General features: G+C 38.2%; 1 protein-coding gene across 4 annotated transcripts in view; it reads left to right on the top strand.

Moving 5' to 3' along the window:
* Window positions 1–21,077, top strand: part of SESTD1 (SEC14 and spectrin domain containing 1) — a 97,844-nt gene that overhangs the window by 18,116 nt on the left and 58,651 nt on the right. For all 4 annotated transcript variants that reach the window (XM_044978364.1, XM_044978363.1, XM_044978361.1 and 1 more), the window contains 2 exons: window positions 12,522–12,630; window positions 19,502–19,592. In XM_044978364.1, coding sequence (XP_044834299.1) covers window positions 12,522–12,630; window positions 19,502–19,592 — 200 coding nt within the window. The remainder of the gene's footprint in view (window positions 1–12,521; window positions 12,631–19,501; window positions 19,593–21,077) is intronic.

The raw sequence follows: 21,077 nt of genomic DNA, 5'->3' as shown, positions 1-21,077 counted from the left end.
CTTCAATCAGTTTCTCAGTGTATAATTTGAATCTGACTTGTGTTGTTTGTTGATCTTTGCCAGATGCATTTGACAGAAGTGTATCTTAGATTTTCACCAAGGCTTATTTCAAACACTGCTCTAAAATATCTTTTAATATGGATAACAAAACTAAATTCAAACATAGTTTGTCACTAGTGGGTCTTGGCAAGCCAATTTTTATTCTGGTCTGTAACTTAATTGAAATGACCTACACAAGGTTGGTGTCATGTTTACTTCTTATAAAATAAAATGTGATAATTTAATAAGGGTCCAAAACTAACTACTAACTGACATGTGAGCAATTGATTCTGAAATTTAGGACAATTCGTTTTCAGGATTTCTTGTAGAAAGTTCTTTCTCCTCCTTTCCTTCCAATCTTTACTCCACAAAAGATAGAGACCATCTTTTTGTTCTGTGTGTACAGCCCCTAGCATAATGGGGTTCTGGTCCAGACTGAGTCTCTTGGGCATTCAAATAATTAATAATAAGATGAAATCTTATCAAATAGTAAAAATGATGATTTAGTCTGGCGGGGTGGAGCTGGAATATTAATGTTTATTATTTCGCTCAAACAAATTTTCATTTTAGGTTGAAGTCCATCATTTACAAAAGAATGAAGACTTTCCCTTTAGAGATGTATGTTTTAAGTGACTTGAGATTTTGCTGACTAAGATGCTGTTTTAGATGTTCACATTGCTTTTAGTTCTTGCTGTTTTAACTTCTATACACACCAGAATTTAAGAAAGATGAGTTGCTGATGGATACGTTTTTGCAATCGTATAAATCAGGAAGCATTATTTTAGCTAAAAAAAAAAATATTACTATATTTCAGCTAATGGCTAGTTTTTAGCCAAATCAAGCAAGTGTGTGTCTTGCTTGAATGTCTGAAAAATTAAACTCCTATGTTTCTCCTCAGAGCTAATGTATTTAGAGCAGCGGTTCTCAACCTTTCCAGACTACTGTACCCCTTTCAGGAATCTGATTTGTCTTGTGTACCCCAGGTTTTACCTCACTTTAAAAACTACTTGCTTACAAAATCAGACCTAAAATACGAGTGTCACTATTACTGAAAAACTGATTACTTCCTCATTTTTACTATACAATTATAAAATCAATTGAAATATAAATATGGTATAGTATATAGAGCAATATAAACAAGTAATTGTATGAAATTTTAGTTTACTGACTTCACTAATGCTTTTTATGTAGCCTATTGTAAAACTAAGCAAATATCTAGATGAGTTGATGTAACCTCTTCTCCCCCCTCGCCCCCAAACCACTGATTTAGAGTCTCTTCCCTTGCATTAACACCCCCCTACCCCCAGCAGCTTCTTCTGGCAGCGTGCAATAGTGAGCAATTTCCTTAGCTGCCTCCTTCTCCAGGAGCAGTTTCAGCAGTTATAGTACAATTGTTTGATTAGCATATACCTCAAGGAGATTCTGATCAGCTAAAGTGCATTTGCAATTTGGCAAGTAAAGCTACCTGGTTCACTGTGAAATACAGATATTCTTAGTGAAAAGCAATTTAATGAGTGGCAGTTTAAATGCTGGAAAATTTTTTGAACTTTACTATATTGCTGAGTAGCCTTGATTCTTTGGAATTACATAGTACTGATAGACATTTTAATTTAATTAATGGTACAGATTTATACAACAGATTTTTTTTTTAGCCTTCTCAGATGTGAATAAAGAAAACTGGTGGGCAACTAATTTGTCAAATCTCTTTATATCATTTAGTTTTAAAATATCATAATAAAACATCAGAAGAAAGTTATGCTGTGAAAATATCTGGTAGGTTTTTCAATGTTGAGCTCCCCAGACATGAGAATTATAATCTGCTAGAAGACACCTGAAAACGAGTATGTTTGGACCTGCTTTATTATTCTTTGTCTAATTTTACATCATTTTCCCTCCCTGCACTACACAGTGCTTTTCAGGACTTGTTCTCTTGAGATAGTAGGCTAAGCTATGTGGCTCCTTCTAGAAGCTATTGACAATAATGCTTGATTAATTACATCAGTTGGTACATCCATTATTTGCTCTCCCCACTTCATTCAGCAGAGGGAAAACACAGCAGTTTCTATTGGAACAGTGTTTCCACGGACCTGGAAACCTTGGGCCAAATTCAGAAGCAATATAAATGACTGTGCAAATGACGCTTTGGTAAATTAGTTCATATGACTGAGGGGGGAGAAATATGTGCTTCTGTAGAAGCAGAAAAAGCAACCAACAGGAGGGTGTAAGAGAGCAGTTCCTTTAGTTTTATTTCTTATATCTGTCCTTGTTTGCATTTTGTGGTACAGTCCTGCTTTTCCACTTTCTCGGCATGTAAATTAGATCAGTTTATGCTGATCTATAACATACTTCAGATGAATTTGTCCTATTTTAAGATTGGTTCTAAACCTGAGAATCCCCACATAATAGCTCAAATTATGGCTTCTTTGTCAGATGACTTTTTTTTTTTTTTTTGGCTTCCAGTTTAGTATATCTAGAGTCACAATCAGATTTAGGATTGCCACTCCTACAGATAGTACTGTGAAGGTGGTGGGGAATGTGTCTGAGATAGAAATAATGATGCATTGATGAACAATCACGCAAAGAATTTTTTAGAAAAGGAGGAGAATGAATGATTTCTGCTAAATCTAGTTATCACAATATAACTAAGAAGCGGAGACAAAAACGAAAAAAATAATCTGGGTCACCCTAACATTGGCATAACTTTCATTGTGTAATATGTTTTGGTTTTCTTGTATTGATAATATTGAATGCTATGGGTATGTTCAGGGAAGGTTGCTGAAATTTCCTTACTGATAATCTAGATGTGATTGTTAAGCAATTTATGCCAAACAGTTTTGTAGTAAATCTTTTAATTCACAACCAATTTTAATAATTCTAGTTTAGAAGGGTACATAGAATTGCTCGATACTGCCTATTGAAATTGTAGAGCAGTGTAATTGGAGTTTGTGGGAAGTAGATAATCCTTGTTTTGCCATCATTTTGAGTGATTTAACTCTGTTGAAGAAACTGTTTGAAGACTTTCAATGACAGAATATTTGTCTGACCTGAATAAGTCTTAGTTATTTAGTTGTTTGATAAACCTGTTCTAAAATTATTATGCAGCTAGAATAAAGATCTTTTAATCTTATCTCCTTAGTAAAAATAACTCAGTTTGAGCATGCTGTGAAATGTCATGAAACTCAATAACACATCTAATTTATTGCAATCTTTGGTAAAAATGTCAACAAATAAATAGCGTTTTAAATCCATACTGCGAGTGCTGTTTAAATCCAGGTAATTATTCAATAAAAATAATCTTAGAGATGTGAGTAGATTTCAAGTGTCAAATCTAAACTTGCATATGCAATGTTGAGTGCATCTTAAATTTTAGATTCTCTTGTGTAATCAATATAAGCGACTTTTTACAGCTAATTTATGTTGTGGTTCCTTTGTGATGGTGATAGGGAGAAGAGCATAGGGAAACTCCATGAGAGAGACTTAGGCCATGTCTACACTACAGAGTTAAGTCGACTTAAGTTACGTTGACGATCATAAACTACTGTTATTACATCGCTTATGCATGTTCACACAATACTCCTTCTGCTGGCGGAGCTTATCCACAGTTGGTGCTCTAGCACCAACAGAGAGAGCAGTAGACCATGGGTAGCTATCCCACTATGCAAATCGCCATCTTCTTCTGCTAAGAGTTCTGGGAATGGATCAAATTGCATCATGGGAATGGGATTACTGCCCCATGATGCAATTTTCTTTGTCCCACAATTCCAAAGGCTTCTGACTACATTGTGCTGTTTTTCAACTGCCCCTGTAAACTTCCGTCCACCATCTCTGCCTGAAAGCATAGATCCTGCACTGCTCACCAGTCTTGTGATGAGCATTAAGAATACAACGTAGCTGACCCTGCATTATTTCATGAGCTGCGAATCTGAACAGGAATCTGTGCTGCCTGCCCTGCCATGTGCCACGGAAAGAAAAAATTCAAGATTGATGTTGACATTCATGGAGCAGCTGCATATGGTGGACTGTCGTTATTGGGCTCGGGAAGCAAGCACTGGATGATGGGATCAGATTGTGATACAGGTATGGGATGTCGAGCAGTGGCTGCACAACTTCTGTATGCACAAAGCCACCTTCCTTGAACTGCATGCGGCGCTCGTCCCTGCCCTGCAGTGTCAGGACACCAAAATGAGAGCTGCCTTAGTAGTGGAAAAGCATGTGGCGATTGCTGTGTAGAAGCTGGCAACTTCAGTCTGCTACTGGTTAGTCATAAAACAGTTTGAAGATCCGTAGCCCACTGTTGGAGTTGTGTTTATGCAAGTATGCAGGGCCATTAATTGCCTCCTGCTACAAAGGATTGTGACTCTGGGCAATGTATGGGAAATAGTGGATGGTGTTGCAGCAATGGGATTCCCTAACAGTGGCGGGGTGATAGATGGCATACATATCTCAATTTTGGCCCCAGACCAGCTTGTGATGGAATATACCAACAGAAAGGGCTACTTCTCTATGGTATTACAGGCGCTGGTGGATCACCAGGGTCATTTCACTGACGACAGCGCCAGGTGGTCAGGGAAGGTGCATGATGCATCCATCTTCAGGAACACTGGCCTGTATAGAAAGCTGCATGCAGGGACTTTCTTTCTGGACCAGAAGATTCCAATAGGGGATGTGGAAATGCCCATGGTGATCCTGGGAGACCCAGCCGACCCTTTACTTCTGTGGCTCATGATGCCTTACATCGGAAAGCTTGACAGCAGCAAGGAGCACTTCGGCAGCAGGCCCAGCAGGTACAGAATGACCATAGAACGTGTGTTTGGCGATGTAAATGATCTCTGGCGCTGCCTTTCTGGCAGGCTGAACCTCAGTGAGGAAAATAGTCCCATGGTCATAGCAGCCTGCTGTGCTCTGCATAACATCTGTGAAGCCAAGGGGGAAATGTTTCCCGAGGAGTGGAGCATTGAGGTGGATCACCTGGCAGCTGATTTTGAGCAACCAGATACCAGGGCTATTAGAGGGTCTCAACGGGCGGTGGGGGGGCTATTCGAATCGGAGTCTTTGAAGCAGCATTTTGGCAATGAGCTCCAGTCATGTGTCTTTCTGTAATGCATTTAGAGAGGCATTATTTACTTGCCACACAGAATAACGATTCCTGCCTGAGAATTAATTGTAATCTGCAAATGTGCCGATTGCCACTGTGTGTGGATGTTTGCTGCAACTCCCGTATGTAGATGACAAATAAATCATCATTGTCTTTGTAAGACTAAATTTTTTTTAAATAGTAATACACATATTGACATTTCTTACAAGGTTCATGACAGTGAGCAACACTCTCTGAAATGAGGCTCTCACAGCTGTGTGTAAGTTCAGCTGTTATGGAAAATGTTCCTAGGGTTGGAGTACAAGGGGTACTGTGATTGGCCAGGAATGTGCAAGGAATGTGGGGGGGAGTTTGGGTAGGGCATGGAATGCAGTTCTGTATGGGCTGCTGGGGAGTCAAGCATGCATGTGTTCCAACTGCAGCGCAATCAGGGACCTGAGCATCTATGATTGGTCCTCCAGGAGCTTTATCATCGACTCCTGACCTTCTGTTATCCGCTCCTTCCCCTGTCCCCTCTCCTGGCTGTCCATTTCTAGTTTTTCATTTATTGTGTGTCTCCATGGTCTGTGCTCGCTATTGGCCTGATCAGATGATTTCGGCCCTTCTCAAAACCATGTCTTTGTAGAAGCAGCATGTTTTTGGTGCCACACCAGAGTGACCGTTGACCTCCCTTGCCTTCTGGTACGCCTGTCTCAGTTCCTTGATCTTAGCACGGCACTTCTGTGTGTCCCTTTCATGCCTCTTCTCTTCAATACCAGGAGCAATCTTCTCGTAGGTATCAAAGTTCCTACAACTGGATTAGAGCTGCGACTGCACAGCCTCCTCTCCCCACAGACCCAACCAATCCAGCAACTCTGGTGTACTCCAGGTGGGAGCACATTTGCTGCAGAAAGCCGGCGTGGTCAGCTGGGAAGATGCGATGTGAGCTGTCCACGCTGAGCAAACAGGAAGTGGAATTTCCAGAATTCCTCAGGCTTTAAAGGGAAAGGGATGCATGCCAGTGTACCTGGCTGCAGGGCAACAGAGTAGAAACTGCTTACCAGAGTGGTCATGATGGGCATTGTGGGACACCTCCTGAAGGCCACTTAGGGCGACATAGGTAAGCGCACTGTCTACACTGACACTGCCTTGCTCTAACTTTGTTGCAAAAAGCTCTTTGCCATTCATCTAGGTGGTTTTATTACGTCAGCATTGCCACAAGTGTGTTATTGCAGTGTAGATATACCCTGAGAGAGTCAAAAGGAAGCATGGCAACTGCAAACTTTGTACTGCAGCCCTCCTTGTAATACAAGATGTAAAACTTCACTATTTGGTATTTAGCTGGTTGGAAAATAAGTATGTTTCATGGAAAATTTGAAAATTTTCCACTTAAAAACAAAACAAAGTCAAGAACCTGAAAATAAAAATTGTTTTCCAATTGTTGAGTCCCCCCCCTCTTTTTTCCATTAAAAAGGAGGAAAGGCAGAATGACTGAACAACCAGTAACCCAAAACAGTTAGACTTTTTTTGTAGAATAACTGCCAATTTTGAAAAAATGAAATTTTTCTGCAGTTAGTGTTTGGAGAAGTTTGAACAAAATTTTTAACCAGTTCTAGTATTTACAAAATAGTTCTTATGACTGTAAAATACACATTCAAAGCAAAATTAGAACTGGCTTTGCGATCTTTTTGACAAGATTCCTAATATTCCTGGTGACTGACTGCTTGCTGAAGTGACTGACGCCATAAGTAGGCTTTAAAAAAATGACAATTTCAATTAAAAGATGTATTTTCATTCAGAATTTTTCACACATTTGCCACATATTAAGTGATTCCTACTATATGCTGAATAAACTGAGGTCGGATTTTCTGTAAGGCCTTGTCTACCATACACAGTTTTGTCAACAAAGGTCAGGTTTGGTGTGCAAAATAACGATACTATACTATAATCCTTTAGTCTGGTGAAGGGTGAAATTTATAGCCATTTTCCCTCATTTTCTTTGGTGGTATCCAACTAACCAGTTTTGTTAGTTTTAAAACTCAGCTGTATTGGGTGACTTTTTTTTTTTTTAATTTGAAAAGTGGGAGCCATTCTTTGTTTTACAGGTCAGTTCGGTTTCCATGTGAATTAGTTGAGAATGATGGTCAAGTGGTGGTTTGCCTAGTTGAAGGAGCGATATTATTTCTATAGAAAATGGGGCATCACTTCTAGTGTTGTACTATAATGAGTGTATCTAATTTATTTTATTGCTAAAATCAGTTTCACTATCTTCTGTCCCTGTCACACGAGATCCGGTGTTGCTCAACACATAAGCAAGCAGCTGAGCTCATGAAGGATTGATTATCCGTGACAAAGGGAAAAGAAGGCATTGGAAATAGTCTGTATTCAACTCTTTGGTACTAGCACTGTGTTGTTAGGGGTGGAGGAAATCCTTACCTGTATTAAAACAGTCAACTGTTGTTGAAGAAGTTTTTGCCCTGAGGGGAAGAGAAGCAATATTTTTGTTCAAGTAGATGCGGTTTATGTGAGAAGCACAATTTCAAGGAAAATCTCAGTGGTATGTGACAAAATGCAGCAGAGATCTTGCCTCTTTTTAAGGTTAAATTTGACGGATCAGTATATTGCAATTCTGTACCCTTGGACCATTAAAGGATCCTTTATTCCTTGGTTTTTCTTATGGTTTGATCCTTGTTGGCACAGTAATGGAGACAGCTGATTGAGTCTCTCTGGGGCAGACTCCTGATGTGGTCTGGTGGAAGAAAGCACAATAGGCTTGAATATAGATGTTTTCTTCTCTGACTAGAAGTTATTTAAATAGAACCTCTACAAGTACTATAGGGTTCCTTTTTCCACTCCCTTCAGGGACATCTTTATTCTTCACTTGCTGTTTGTTTTTTATGTAGATCTTTGAGTTTCAGCTCCAAATTCCTTCATCTTCTGTTTTTGTTTTGTTTTGTTTTAATCTTGTCAGCTATGTATGTGACAGTGGTACTTTGCTCATTCATTTGGTCTGCTAATTCTTCCATCCTGCATCCATTTTTAAGATCTGTAACTACTGCTTGAATTCAGCCTTCTTGGAACTTAGCTACAAAACAATTTCTTTGATGTCAGCTTTTGTGGATGGGCCATGCTTGTCTTTGTTTTTTGTTTGTTTGTTTGTTTTCTGCTGTCTGCTTGCTCAGAGTTTAACTCAGTATTGGAGTTGGATATATCCTCCTGCCTCTTAGAAGTGTGGTTTGGTTTTTGATGGTAGAAGACCATATTTTGTTTGATGTTTTAAGTAGCACTCTTTTCCTTATTTAGTGTTTTTGTTCTTGTTTTTGAGAACTTTGTGAAGACAATCTATCAGTGGAGAAACATGGCTTTTGAATTACAATGGTTTCAGATCCTAAGACACATACTATTTTGCTCTTATTTGTTCAATTCAATATATTTGTCAGCAATATAGCTGGAGAAGAGAAACCGCGTTTTTTTTGTTTGTTTTTTTTTTAAAGTGCACTCAGACTCAAGCTAAAAGGTAAAGGCAGCCCTTCAACTTCTGAACAATATTGATCTGGTTCCCTTCCTTCCTTCCTTTTTTTTTCATTTCATACTCCTCCTTTGCTACTGGTTGGGCTTTCAGTAGCCCCTACTGTTCAGAAAGAGAAGAGGCAAAGGCAGCTGTCTGCAGCTTCTGCTGCTCAAAACGGTGAGCTACAGAATGGAGAAGACTCTAGCAGAAACTGTCCTACAACTGCTTACTGGTTTCTGGGGGAGGGGCCAACCCATACTCAAGAGCCCCTCAGTTCCCTCCTTTGCCCGTTCCTGGGAAAGAAGGTATTTAATTGGTAAAATTAAAAAAGGGTCCTTGGAAACACAATTTACACTGTTCAGACTGCTGAACCCCACTATAGCTGGTTATCAACAATCTATGTTAGCATTCTCTTGGGCCATCATGGTTAGAAAACTACTACAAACTTCATGGATGACTTCCAGGGGGCAAAAAAAATCCTTTCTTGCTTCAAGAAGTCTGACTGAACCTAAAGGGGCTAATTATATGAATAAGGTGTACAGAATCTGGCCCTTTGTGAGGGATGTGGAATATGCCCAGTTGTGTTATATTCCAGATATCATTGCTGGATCTTTAATTCCAGCTTTGGGCTTTGAATGGCTTTGAAAAAGAACAGACTTTTAACTATTATTGCAGTTAATTCTAACACTGATTGTATAAACGGCCAAGTTATGTCACTTGTATCTCTGCTTATCTTGGAAAAGAGCCCCTCTCAGTATATACCAGTTTGTAGCTACAACACTTGGTACTAGTGTTCTGATTTTGTGTGAGGCTTATCTCGTATATAATTCTGCACAGCTAGAACTCTCTTTAAGTGGCTTTGTGGACTGAATGGTCATCATTCAAATTCCATTTAGATCAACTGCTGTCATGAAGCAAAAACATGATGAGTTAATGCCTTTCTTAACTTCATAATCAAGGTATTTAAAATTACTTAAGAAAAGCTTGCTTTTTTAGGATCTCTGAAAACAATTCTACTCTTCCCTCCTCCATTTCCCTCAATAATAAAATGGAGATTATCTTCTATCAGACCAAATCCAGCTTTCCAGGTCTGGTTGAAGTAGTTTGGATACTGTCCCCTTAGTGTCTATAAGTAACTCCTTGTTATATTAGACTATCCTGCGGGATTTTACAAAAAGGTTAACACATTTAAAAAATCTTTTATCCCAGTAAGCAATGGCAAAGAAAATCAAAGCACCTTTAAAGCTACTGAGATTTATAGTTTACTTTGAAACTGGTTTATTAATGCAGCTGTGGAACATTTGAAAAAAAGCTGAAGGATAGAAAAAGATTATTGTATAAGGCCACAGGTGGCTTAAAAAGCTATTGGGCTAAGTTGTAAATCATGCTGCAGTTTATATCTGTTCATTTCCATGTACTTTATTTCATTATAAAAAATTAGATAAGCAGCATGTTTTCAGCCTGAAATACAGTTTCTCAGGAAGATGGTTGCTGAAAAGATCCAAGTGCAAAGATATAAAATTCTGTTCAATCTTTGCAGCTTTGCTTATGCTACATCAGTAACTAGCACTGGAAACAGGGCATCCGTTAGACTTTCCATGTCAAACTGATATATTGCAATGCTATACTATGGGAATGTGAGTGGTAGAACTGATATGTGATGGCAGGTAAAGAGGGACAAGTCCAGGGACAACAGTCAGGTGAGAGCTATCGTCCCACCCAGCAACCGAGAAGGAAGAGGATGCAGCAATTCCTGCCTAAATGCTGCCCCTATTTTGGTGGCTCCATATTACATATCAGTCTATGGCTAGTAGGTCTAATAATGAGCATACTGTTTGATTTTCCCCAAACTTGCTCTGAGCCTCCTGGCACCTATGATTGTAGTGTATGATGGGGACACTTCTGTCCTTCATTCTATTTTGCTGTAATGGATATATGTCCGCTACTCTTCCCATCTTCTGCCTTTGTGTTTTGCCCTTCTCACTAGTGAATAGTTCAGCATAACTCTCCCCAAGCAGCTGTAGGGCAGAGCTGATGTGACTCTTCTTAGTCACCTTTCCACTTAAACCCAAGATCCTGGGGGCAGCTGGTGGCTGGATTTGGACACTTGCAATTTAGAGGAAATCACTGCTCTAAGTTTTGCCTGCTTATGGTAATTGCTCTCAAGGGGGGCCATTGCACTGGTCACATTCCCTTCTGCCCCCAGCATATCCTTGACATACCTCCTATGCTGGGGTACATTGAGGGGATGGCATAGAACTAGCTCTGCACCCAACCAGGGTTCCTTCCCAACAAAGGAATCTGTTCTCTGATCCTCTTGTGCCATCAGAGAGGCAAAACGGGGACATGGCATGGGCCAGGCCCTGGCCATATATTGTTAGTATCTAGCTACCACGTGGCTTAAACAGCCATTTCAAATGAGATAAAAACATTTGTTTGGTCAATGGTTTACATAATTTGTGGTGTGATATCAAATGTAAAGTATATTTTAACTTCAGTACCTCATCTTTATTGAGAGCAAACTTGGAAGTCCCTTTTTCTTAAGTTGTTGTTGTTACACTAGAACCCCGTTTATCTGATCCTCCATTATTTGGTTTTCTGTGTTAACTGGACAACACGGTGGACACATGACCAGAAGGGGGAGATCTCTTCTGTGGCCACTAGATGGCGGTACAGCACTGCACTTTCCCATTCTCCACTTGATCCATTTTTTTGGATTATCTGATCTGGCCTGTGTGCCAATTAGATCAGATAAACAGGGTTCTGCTGTATTTCTTTGAATTATTGTAGCACCTAGGAGTCCTAGTTCTGGACTAGAACCCTATTGTGCTAGGCACTGTACAAACACAGGATTTGAACGAGAACAAAGAAATGACTTTGGGAATGTTTACAGGGAACTTGTCTCAAGTGTGAGGGGAAAGCATGGGAGAAAGGATGATGGTGTTTGTTTGAGAATTTAAAAAGTGGGCGATGGAGTCAAGAGTCGACACCTCAGTACTGAAGGTTCATCACCTCATGAGATCTAGTGAAATGACTGTGAATTCCTTTTCCTACATACTAAAAAGTGTTATGGATAAAACATAAAGGACCTGATTTTTCAGAGCACTCACAGCTCTCAACCCTTCAGTGAGAGTTCTGGGTGATCTTTGCCTGTGAAAATAGGCCTTAAATCTTGTGTGTTTTGACCTTAAAATATTCATTGTTTCTTTATATTTGGATGAAAATCTGCTGTATGCTAACAGAAACTGTACAATGAACTTACTGTTGTTCCGATCTAGATACACAGGCCATTGTGGGTTCTTGGGTATTTAGTAATTCTGAAAATATGGCCATTAATATGGCTTTAGGAGCTTAACTTCAGACACCCTTTAAAAAATAATCTTGGTCACATGTTCTACATTTCTACCTTTTAGGCCTTGATTCAGCAAGGTATGTAAGCATGTACCTAACTTCAAGCACATTAATGGTTCTATTGAAGGCAAGTATATGCTAAAGTACCTTTCTAGATTGGGGGCCTTAATGTAAATTTATAGTCTTAAAAAATCTCAATGTCTTTTCAGTAAGTGTTCAAAGTTGTTAATATATTTATTGTTAACTGTGTTTATTGCATTAAGGTATCCTCATGACCAAACCCTGTGTTTTGGGCATGTCATTTACTGGTAGGTTACAAATACATTGTTTAGTCTATTATGTAACTTTGCTTTAAGGTCCAAGATATGCTTCACAAAATGTTCTTTAATTACAGGACTACCCACAACTCAGTGCACTTTTGTTCACTTGTAATCTTTATAGCCGTTTTAGACACAAGTAACATGTAGTTTGAGACTATGTATCTGAAAATGTGTATTTTTATCATCAAACTATATTAAATCTTTGTAATGCCTTTTTTTTTAATAGGAGGGAAGGACAGACGAAGTGGCCTCATTCTGACAATTCCATTATGCCTTGAACAGACAAATATGGATGAGCTGAGTGTTACCCTAGACTATCTGCTAAGCATTCCAAGGTGACTAAGTGACTCTAAAGGTGTTTCTTAAAAGCACTAAATATTTTTATCTTCCAGTACAAAAATATTTTACATAGTAATCAGGAATAGTCAATTATTTTTGTCAATGTCCGCATTTCTTGGTCAACATATAGTCAAGGTCCAGACTCCAGAGAAATATTTTTCACACTTCAATAACATTAATGACGCCGATAAAGATTTTATGGTCCGTTCAAGTGTATGGTGGTCTGGATTTGGCCCGTAGTCTCCCTTTTGTCTGGATTATACTATAATGATCTCATTTGATATAATTAGAACAACTTAAAACACAAATAACATAGTACATTGATAGATATGCGATAGTTTATTTTAATTATCCTGCTTGTGTTTTTTTCTGTCCAGTGTATTTCACCATTGCACTGTTGGAATACGTGCAGTAACTTTTCTTTCTGATAATTGTGGTGTAAACTAACTAGCGACTATAATTTAACTGCAACATTAAAAAAGGCTAGTCATCGGAATTGGTGGGACTTTTCAGGCAGAAAATAGTTTTTTGTTTTGTTTTGTTTTTTGGAAGCCGCCTACTCATACAGGCCCAGATTCACTGAAGCACTTAAATTGTGCTTAATTTTAAGCATGTATGAAGTCTCATTGAAGTGAGTGGGATTACTTCCATGCTTAAAGTTTAAAAAAAAAAGCTATAATTGTTTTGCTGAATTTGGGCCAGAATTCAATGGATTCTATCATTAACTATGGGTTTGATAGTAAAATTATTAACTTGTGTGGGAGATTTGCTTGTGGAAAAACTGCAGGTTCAGATCTATATTTGGCCAGATATTATTAATTTATTTGGTTGGCTCTGATGATGTGGGCAAAAATTATCCAACAGAACTGGCAAGTCATCCTCAAATCTTAGTTTTATCATTTTGTGTTTGATTTTTTTTCCCCTCCCCAACTGAATGCTCATGTTTCCAACATGGTTAAAAGACCAACTATAACAGAGCGAGAGAAAGAGATGTTAGCATAATTAAATAAAAAATGCTTTATGCTTTTTTTGCTAATGGGAGTATCAGATCTTTTCAGATATACAGACTAATGATCTGGCCCCAAAGTCAAGACCAAAGAGAAGAAAAATAAGTAAAGCTTGATTGAATAATTTACTTGTATTCTTAATTAGTTGCATGCTTGTTAATTGTACATTTGTGTTTTTTGTTTTTTAAAAAAAGAAGTTGGAACTTTTACAAAATTCTGGGTGAAAATTGTGCTAATATTATTCATGCAAGTAGTCTGACTTCAGGGCTTCGTCCTGTTTGTTGAATAAATGTAGACATAAGTATTCTACCAAATTTAGTTGTTTTACTATCTAGCTGTGATATATATTGCACTTATTTTGCTTAAAGCAATCTGAAAATTCACACTAAGCATTGCTCGTACCATGTGTAAACTGTGAAACACCTATGAAAATAAAGTTTGACATTCCCACAGTCATGCAGAATAATATAGCAGACCATCCTGATTCACTGTTGGTTTAATAGTAGAAAGAATTTATTTTTTTTTAAAAAGTGTTTTGCTTAAATATTAAAGATTCTTTGTGCTTTTCTGGAAGGCTTTAAAAAGCTTGTGAGTTAGCATTTTGTCCCCAAACCAGGCATATGCGTTTCCAACAAATATCAAGCCTAATTCTTTGCACGAGTGGTCTGTCTTGTGAGAGTAGTCCTGTTGACTTGTATGGGAGTTCCATCAGTGGATAGTTTGCAGAAATGGACCTGAAGTTATACATTGTTTAACATACGCTGGCTCAAAATTATGCCTCACTAACTTCAGTAGCTAGTGGTGTAACTCCAGATTTTTCTTTTATTAATGTGAAATGGTTTGTGGCAGGCCAGACTTTTATAGTGTTGAAGTGAAATTTTTGATTTGTACACCATCCATGAAATACTGCTGTGGATTTTTAAAACAAATTCATAGCTGTTGAGTAGAGGTGTCTTTGTTATGATATATATGATATGATTTAAAATATAAAAACTTTTTTATAGTGCAAGAAAAGATAAATGGAGAAATATTTCATGTCCTTCAATGCCCTGTCAATGGAGTTTGCAGGCTTCACTGTTCTAATGCACAAATCAGTTTTACCAATATTTTTTAAAGCTTAAATGCATTGTGTTAAACTTTTTATTTAACCTTTCAGAATTGGATAATTTGTTGTTGTTTTTTTTTGTGGGTTAATACGTGATGGAATATACATATGCTGTTGTTTGTTTCCATTGACCTTAAGAAAACAATATTTCAAAGGAATATGATAGTGACATTATTTGTGTTTGCTGTATTCAAGGTTGGGTTGTGTCAGCTCCTATATAAATCTTCGTTATAACTTGGCTTTCAGAACTTGCTCTGGCTGTGCTCTGCAAACAGTGAACCTAATTTTCAGTAGGGTCCCTGGAAAATCTTATGCATGTCTTCAGGAGATGCCATTTAAAAATAAAGTAAAATCCAGGTACACAATGGCAGCCATGTTGGAAATTAGTTTATTCCTAAACTAAAAATTGACTAGAAAGAAAGTGAAATATGCTTCTGAATATTTTTCTACAACTCCAATTGATTCCCCCCGTCCCCGCTGATGTTTAGTTGGTTCTTATCCATAATGTAGGCTAAAGTTCTGATCCTGCAAGTGCTTACTACCTAGCATGCTGCTTGCTGCTATGAGTAACTGTATTGGAAATCAATAGGATCATTGTAGTAATAGGCGTTGTGCTCTGTATGTAAATTTTCAGGAGCTAAACACTTTTTTCATTAAAAAATAAATTAAAATGGGCAAGGGTACTGTATATTGATTTATTTTAAAAAAAAATAGTATATGCACACCATATTTCTTTAAGTACACTTGACAGCTCATTATAAGTGATAGTAAATCCATCTTAGCCCCATAATGGTGCAGTTATAGTAAACTAAAAATATATACATGTAGTAATATTGTATATATTTGAACAATGACTAGAATGTCTTACTAAACAATTTATAGTCAGAGCTGGCACTAGTGTGCATGGTTAGTTAATGCTATCCAATGTTCTCAGTTGCTTATCACTCGCTGAACTTTTAACTATTGAGACTGAAACTTCCCATGCTGAGTCATTTCACTGAGAAGCTCTAGAGCAGTGATTCCCAAACTTTAACAACCCGTGAACCCCTTTCACGAAAATACCAAATCTCACGAACCCGCTCCTAAAAATGAATGTTTCCAGGGATTTTCTCTCTTACCTGAGCATAAATTATAGAAGCAGTGATCTTGAAAATAATTTGGTTTTTAATGACACATTTATTACATTATTATTTCTCATTACATTATTAATTTTATTACGTTATGAAAACGTCAACATTCTTCCAAGATTTCACTTTTGTAGCTCGTATCACTTCAATTAAGCCTGTTATAGGACAAGGCTCCTACATGTTTCATCAAGGAGTACCAGATGTGAACCAGCATGAAGGTATTTAAGAAGCCAACTTAAATAAAGCATTCCTCCCACAAGCATTCGAGTCTCGAGCAATCCAGGTGAAGAACACACGACTAGAACAAAGCTTAAACTTGTTCTTCATAATAATTTTAAAAAACAACACTAGCAGTCTATTTAATTTTAGAAACAGCAAAAAAATCTCCTCCTCCCTTTCCATTTCTCATAAGGAGTCTTGAAGTTTAAATCTCCTCGGTGTGATGGATGTGCTTGCTTTGATCTGTATAGCTCTTGGAAGTCCGGAACCACTGGAGAAAGATAAAGTCTCAGGTCTGGTTCGGCACTGAGTCTGCTTCTGTATTTGGTTTTCAGATGTGCATACGAGGAAAACGCTTTCTCACATAACTATGTTGTTGAAAACGGTAACAAAATGATAGTAGCTTTTTCTGCCAGCAGCGGGTACCCGTTTCTTAAAGTCAGCCAAAAATTGATCAATGACAGACTTCTGAAACTCCTTTTCAGTTCGTAATCACAGATGATCTCAATCAATTTCTCTTTTTCCTCAGTGCTCAATATCTTTGTTGAGAGAGTGGTATCATCAAAGAAGTTGCGAATCCAGTCATTTATTGCCTGACGTAGCTGGAAAGTATTCCCTGAACGTTGTACAACGTCCTTTTAGGTGTGCATTTATATTGGTTTTAATGCACTGATCCAACCAAAGCTTATGTTCTGTTAGGAAGTCATGAAGATAACTGAAACACTCAGTTTGATTGTTTTCCAAACACCTTTCTCAGAACTGCGACTTCTTTACCGTGGATTCAGCTTGGTCTTGCATGTTGAAAACTGTTATAGTGAGGCCTTGAAGAGCTAAGTTTAGGTCATTTATCCTTGAGAAAATGTCTGCTAAATAAGCTAGGCTCTGGAGCCAGACATGATTTTCCATACAGCTGGCGAGGTGGAAAGGGTGGCTGTTGAAAAAAACAAGGATTTCCATTCTAAGCTCAAACAAGTGCACAAGGATTTTGCTATGTGAGAGCCATCTAACTTCGGTATGGGGCAACAAACAATTGTGTACACTACCCATTTCTGCACTAAGTACATGAAATATTCTGGAATTTGTTTGTCATGATTTTATGAAATTCACCATTTTCACTTGTCTGTGGATACTACAATGAGTCCAAGAGACATTTGATGCAACCTTTTTTGTTTGAGCTATGAATCTGGTATACATCCCCATCATTGATGTGGCCCCATCAATGCAAATGCCTAGGCAATGAGACCAATCTATTTCCTTTTCTTGAAAATATGCATTAGTCAGATTGAAGATATCTTCTCCAGTTGTATGTTCTTTCCGTGGTAGGCAAAAGAAGTCTCTTTCAACCATACCTTCATTCACATAACGTACAAACGCTAGCAAAATAAATAGATTAGCAACATCAGTTGATTCATCCAACTGTATAGCATAATATGGACTATTTTTCACTCTGTGTACAATTGTGGTCTCTATTTTTTTGCGGCAATGTATTATTGGACAAAGGTACTATGTCAATCCTTTTTGCAGCCTTTTCTCTGAGCATGCAATGAACTATGTCTTTTATACATGGGCCAATCAAGCTCTCTGCTATGGTATGGGCCTCTGATGCTTTTGCTACTCGGGAACTCACTTGATATGACACTTCAAGTGCATTTTTGTTATCAGTACTTGCTTTGGATACAAAACTGGTAATGTCACTTTTACACTTGGCTTATTTTCACTTGAAAAAGTCAACAGGCTTGTCGAGTTGTGTGGGGTTTGAGTGGTGCCGAAGTAGAGAAGGTTTGAGGCTGCTGTTTGCTAGAACATCACCACAAATTATGCACTCTGGTTTTGTACACTCTTGCTCACCAGTGCTGTAAAGCCATATTTCATATAATTGTTGTCATATTTTCTTCATAAGCGAGTTCCCAGGACCATCATGATCATTTGACTTAGATTTTCCACACTTTGGACTTGATGAAACAGTAGCTGATGTCGAACGTTCGTTTTCTTGTCTTTACACTATCAGTTTTCAGCCATGTGTCCAACAGTTCAAATAAAAATAACACACTGAGAACGCTAACAAATGAACAAACTAGTAAATGAGAAGATTCACTCAAGTCTCATTGGAGCAAAATGGCACACTACCAAGAATGACTGAGTATGGACTAACTGAGGATTGTTACTGCCACATTGGCTACAGTGACCTTGGTTCCAGCTGATTTGGTGCGCAAACACTTTTTCTTCCAGCAGCGGGGGGTGCAGGGCTAGGGACAAATTAGTCTGGACGGTCCCCCAGGTACAGCGTGGCTCCCCCTCCCACTCTGCCCCTCATGCCACCGAACTTCTCCTGTCTGCCAGGGACAGGGTCCCAGCTGACTGCCCCATGCTCCACAGGGCTCGGGCTGCCCACCCCACGTGCCTGGGTCCTGGCTGCTTCCCCCCACGCCTGGGTCCCTAGGTATGGCTCCGTCTGCCATTAAAGAACTTTTTCTGAGACCCCCTTGATACATTTTGCGAACCCTCAAGGGTTTGCAACCCCCAGTTTGGGAATCACTGCTCTAGAGCCATCATGTTTAAAGCAGCGACTTAAAATTTGGCGAGGATGTTACCTTGAGTCCGCCAAAATTTGTCCAAGTTATAAGCCTCTGAAAATTGCCATATGCATGTGCTCAGTGAAGGTTTGTTAGACACCAGCAGCTAAATTCTCTGAATGTTCCATCTGGGCAAGCATGCCGTAGCCTAGAGCCATAGGCGCTGAGCAAGACTCTTTATGTTGCTAGAAGCTGTGGTGCCTGGCACTGGAATTGGGAGCATGGAGAGAGATTTTCTATATTTTGTAGGTTTCCCTTGCTGACACCTAGGCAGGTAAGGGCCCTGATTCAGAAGAACACTTAAGTGCATGTTTGAAATGAATCATGAGCCTAAATGTTTTCCTGGATTGTGACCTAGATCAAGTGATTTAGGAACAGAACATGGAAGTTGTATTGTTGACTCTGCAACAGACTTCCTGGGTGACCTTAGGAAAATTAATCTCTCTATGCCTCTGTTACCCATCTATAAAATACTGTGCTACCTCACAGGGATTTTGTGATATTTATTTGTGTAATGTTTATAAGGCACTTTATAATCATTGGTAAGAGGAACTGCAATATAAACAAAATATAATGATTTTTGATACATTTTCTGGAATATTAATGCTGTTTAAAAAATTGCTAGTATGGTACTATAATAAAATGTTTTGTAAGTGAACATACTTCAGTTTTTAAGGGAAGATTTTTAGTAAGTAAAATTGCAAAATTCCAAAGCAGTGTTCTACTTTTAAAATGGTTGTGATGAAAGTCAGTAATAGCCAAGCTAATCACTGTGATATCTGACATTTTGTTCTTGAGTTTTACTGTTTTCTAAAAGTATTTCTTTTTTGTCTTAGTGAAAAGTGTAAAGCTAGAGGATTTACTGTGATAGTGGATGGCAGAAAATCTCAATGGAATGTGGTAAAGACGGTTGTGTTAATGCTCCAGGTAAATCAGTTTTTATGTATTCACAGTCAGCAGATTAGTTTTATAGATGGAAGTCAGAATGCTGCGTTACTGAAACAGCTGAAATTTCTTTATTGGGAAACAGTCAATTCGTAATTTAATTACACAATATATGCTGTGTTCCACAGAATTTTGTAAGTAGAAGCAATTAATCTGAAAAGGGATTTATATACTTCTATAGAAAGTTATTCAAGTTTTGATCTGAGCAGCCTTCTGTTGAGATCTAGATAAAACTTCTACAAGTGTATTACCATGTTAAATGTGAATAGTTTACAATGTCCGGGCCCTATGGATCATTGATGCTCCTCAATTCTTTGGTGCGTGTCAGTGACTTTCATAATCTATGGCTGATCAGGAGGCTATGGCCTTCCCTCTTTAATATAGGAATGGCAGTGGTTTTCCAGCCTTTGTCATTTCCAATATAGACTGCTGGTGGGGCACTCTGCTTATGTTTGTTTATGAAGCCTATCCAGGAGCTCCAGCTAGTACAGAATACAGGTATGTCGCTGTGTTAAAGTCTTTGCATTGGCTTCCTGATACAATTCTAGATTTTGATAGCTTGTATTTCTTTGAATGTTCTGTATCCAAACCTTTTGAGAGACTGCTTCTTGTTCTATGACCTATCATAGCATTTAAGATCAGCTTCTTGCCATTGCCTGGAATTAGAGACTCCTCCATAGGCAGTAAAACTTTCTCTGGTGAAGGTCTCCATATGTGGAGTTTGCTTCCTTGCAAGCTCCTTCAAAACCTTAGTCTAGCAAGCTCAGAGCAGCATAGACATAGTTTTTATTTGGTTTAATTTTTATCTGATTTTCCTGTTTCATATTTTATTGCGGGGGAGGAGGAGATGATGAAAGTGGCTTTTAATTGCAGTAATTAAGATATGGCTTACAGCTTATTTTTAAAATGTTTGCTGTTAATAAGCGCCCAGCTGCTACTGTGATTGGCAGTCTAAAATCTGTATTATTAAAGTGCCATAAAAGTTAGTCTCTAGGAACAGAAGTGAAAATCTCCTTGCTTTGTAACAACATAGTTAAATATACAAGAAGTACAAATACCTTCCCTTTTTGTGTTTCTCTGATCATTCTAAAAAAAGAAAATGTTAGTGCCAGCTACAGAAATGTAATGGTAGCACGTGGGAAAAGACTAAATGCATTTGCCTCTAATTTTGATTTATAATAAATAAGAGAGATGATGTGGATTGCAGGATCATTCTTATGAGTAAGTACTGAGAAAACAAGGAAGCACTAAACTATTCATTTTTAAATAAGGGGTAGAGGGAAAGATCTTAGTTGAATAAGCACAGTAACTATAATCTTGCAGTTTCAATTTGTAATGAATCTGGCATAGACAAATAATTTGAATTAATGCATTAAATTGAAACTGAAATAATAGACTTTTTTAGGGCCACATTTTCAAAAGCATCCTCTATATTTGCATGCCTTGCATTGCACATTTAAGTTTATA

This window comes from Mauremys mutica, chromosome 10 (genome assembly GCF_020497125.1).
Source record: "Mauremys mutica isolate MM-2020 ecotype Southern chromosome 10, ASM2049712v1, whole genome shotgun sequence".
Classification (NCBI taxonomy): Eukaryota; Metazoa; Chordata; order Testudines; family Geoemydidae; genus Mauremys; species Mauremys mutica.
The sequence above is the reverse complement of the archived record's forward strand: the minus strand, read 5'-3'. Positions and strand labels throughout refer to the sequence as shown.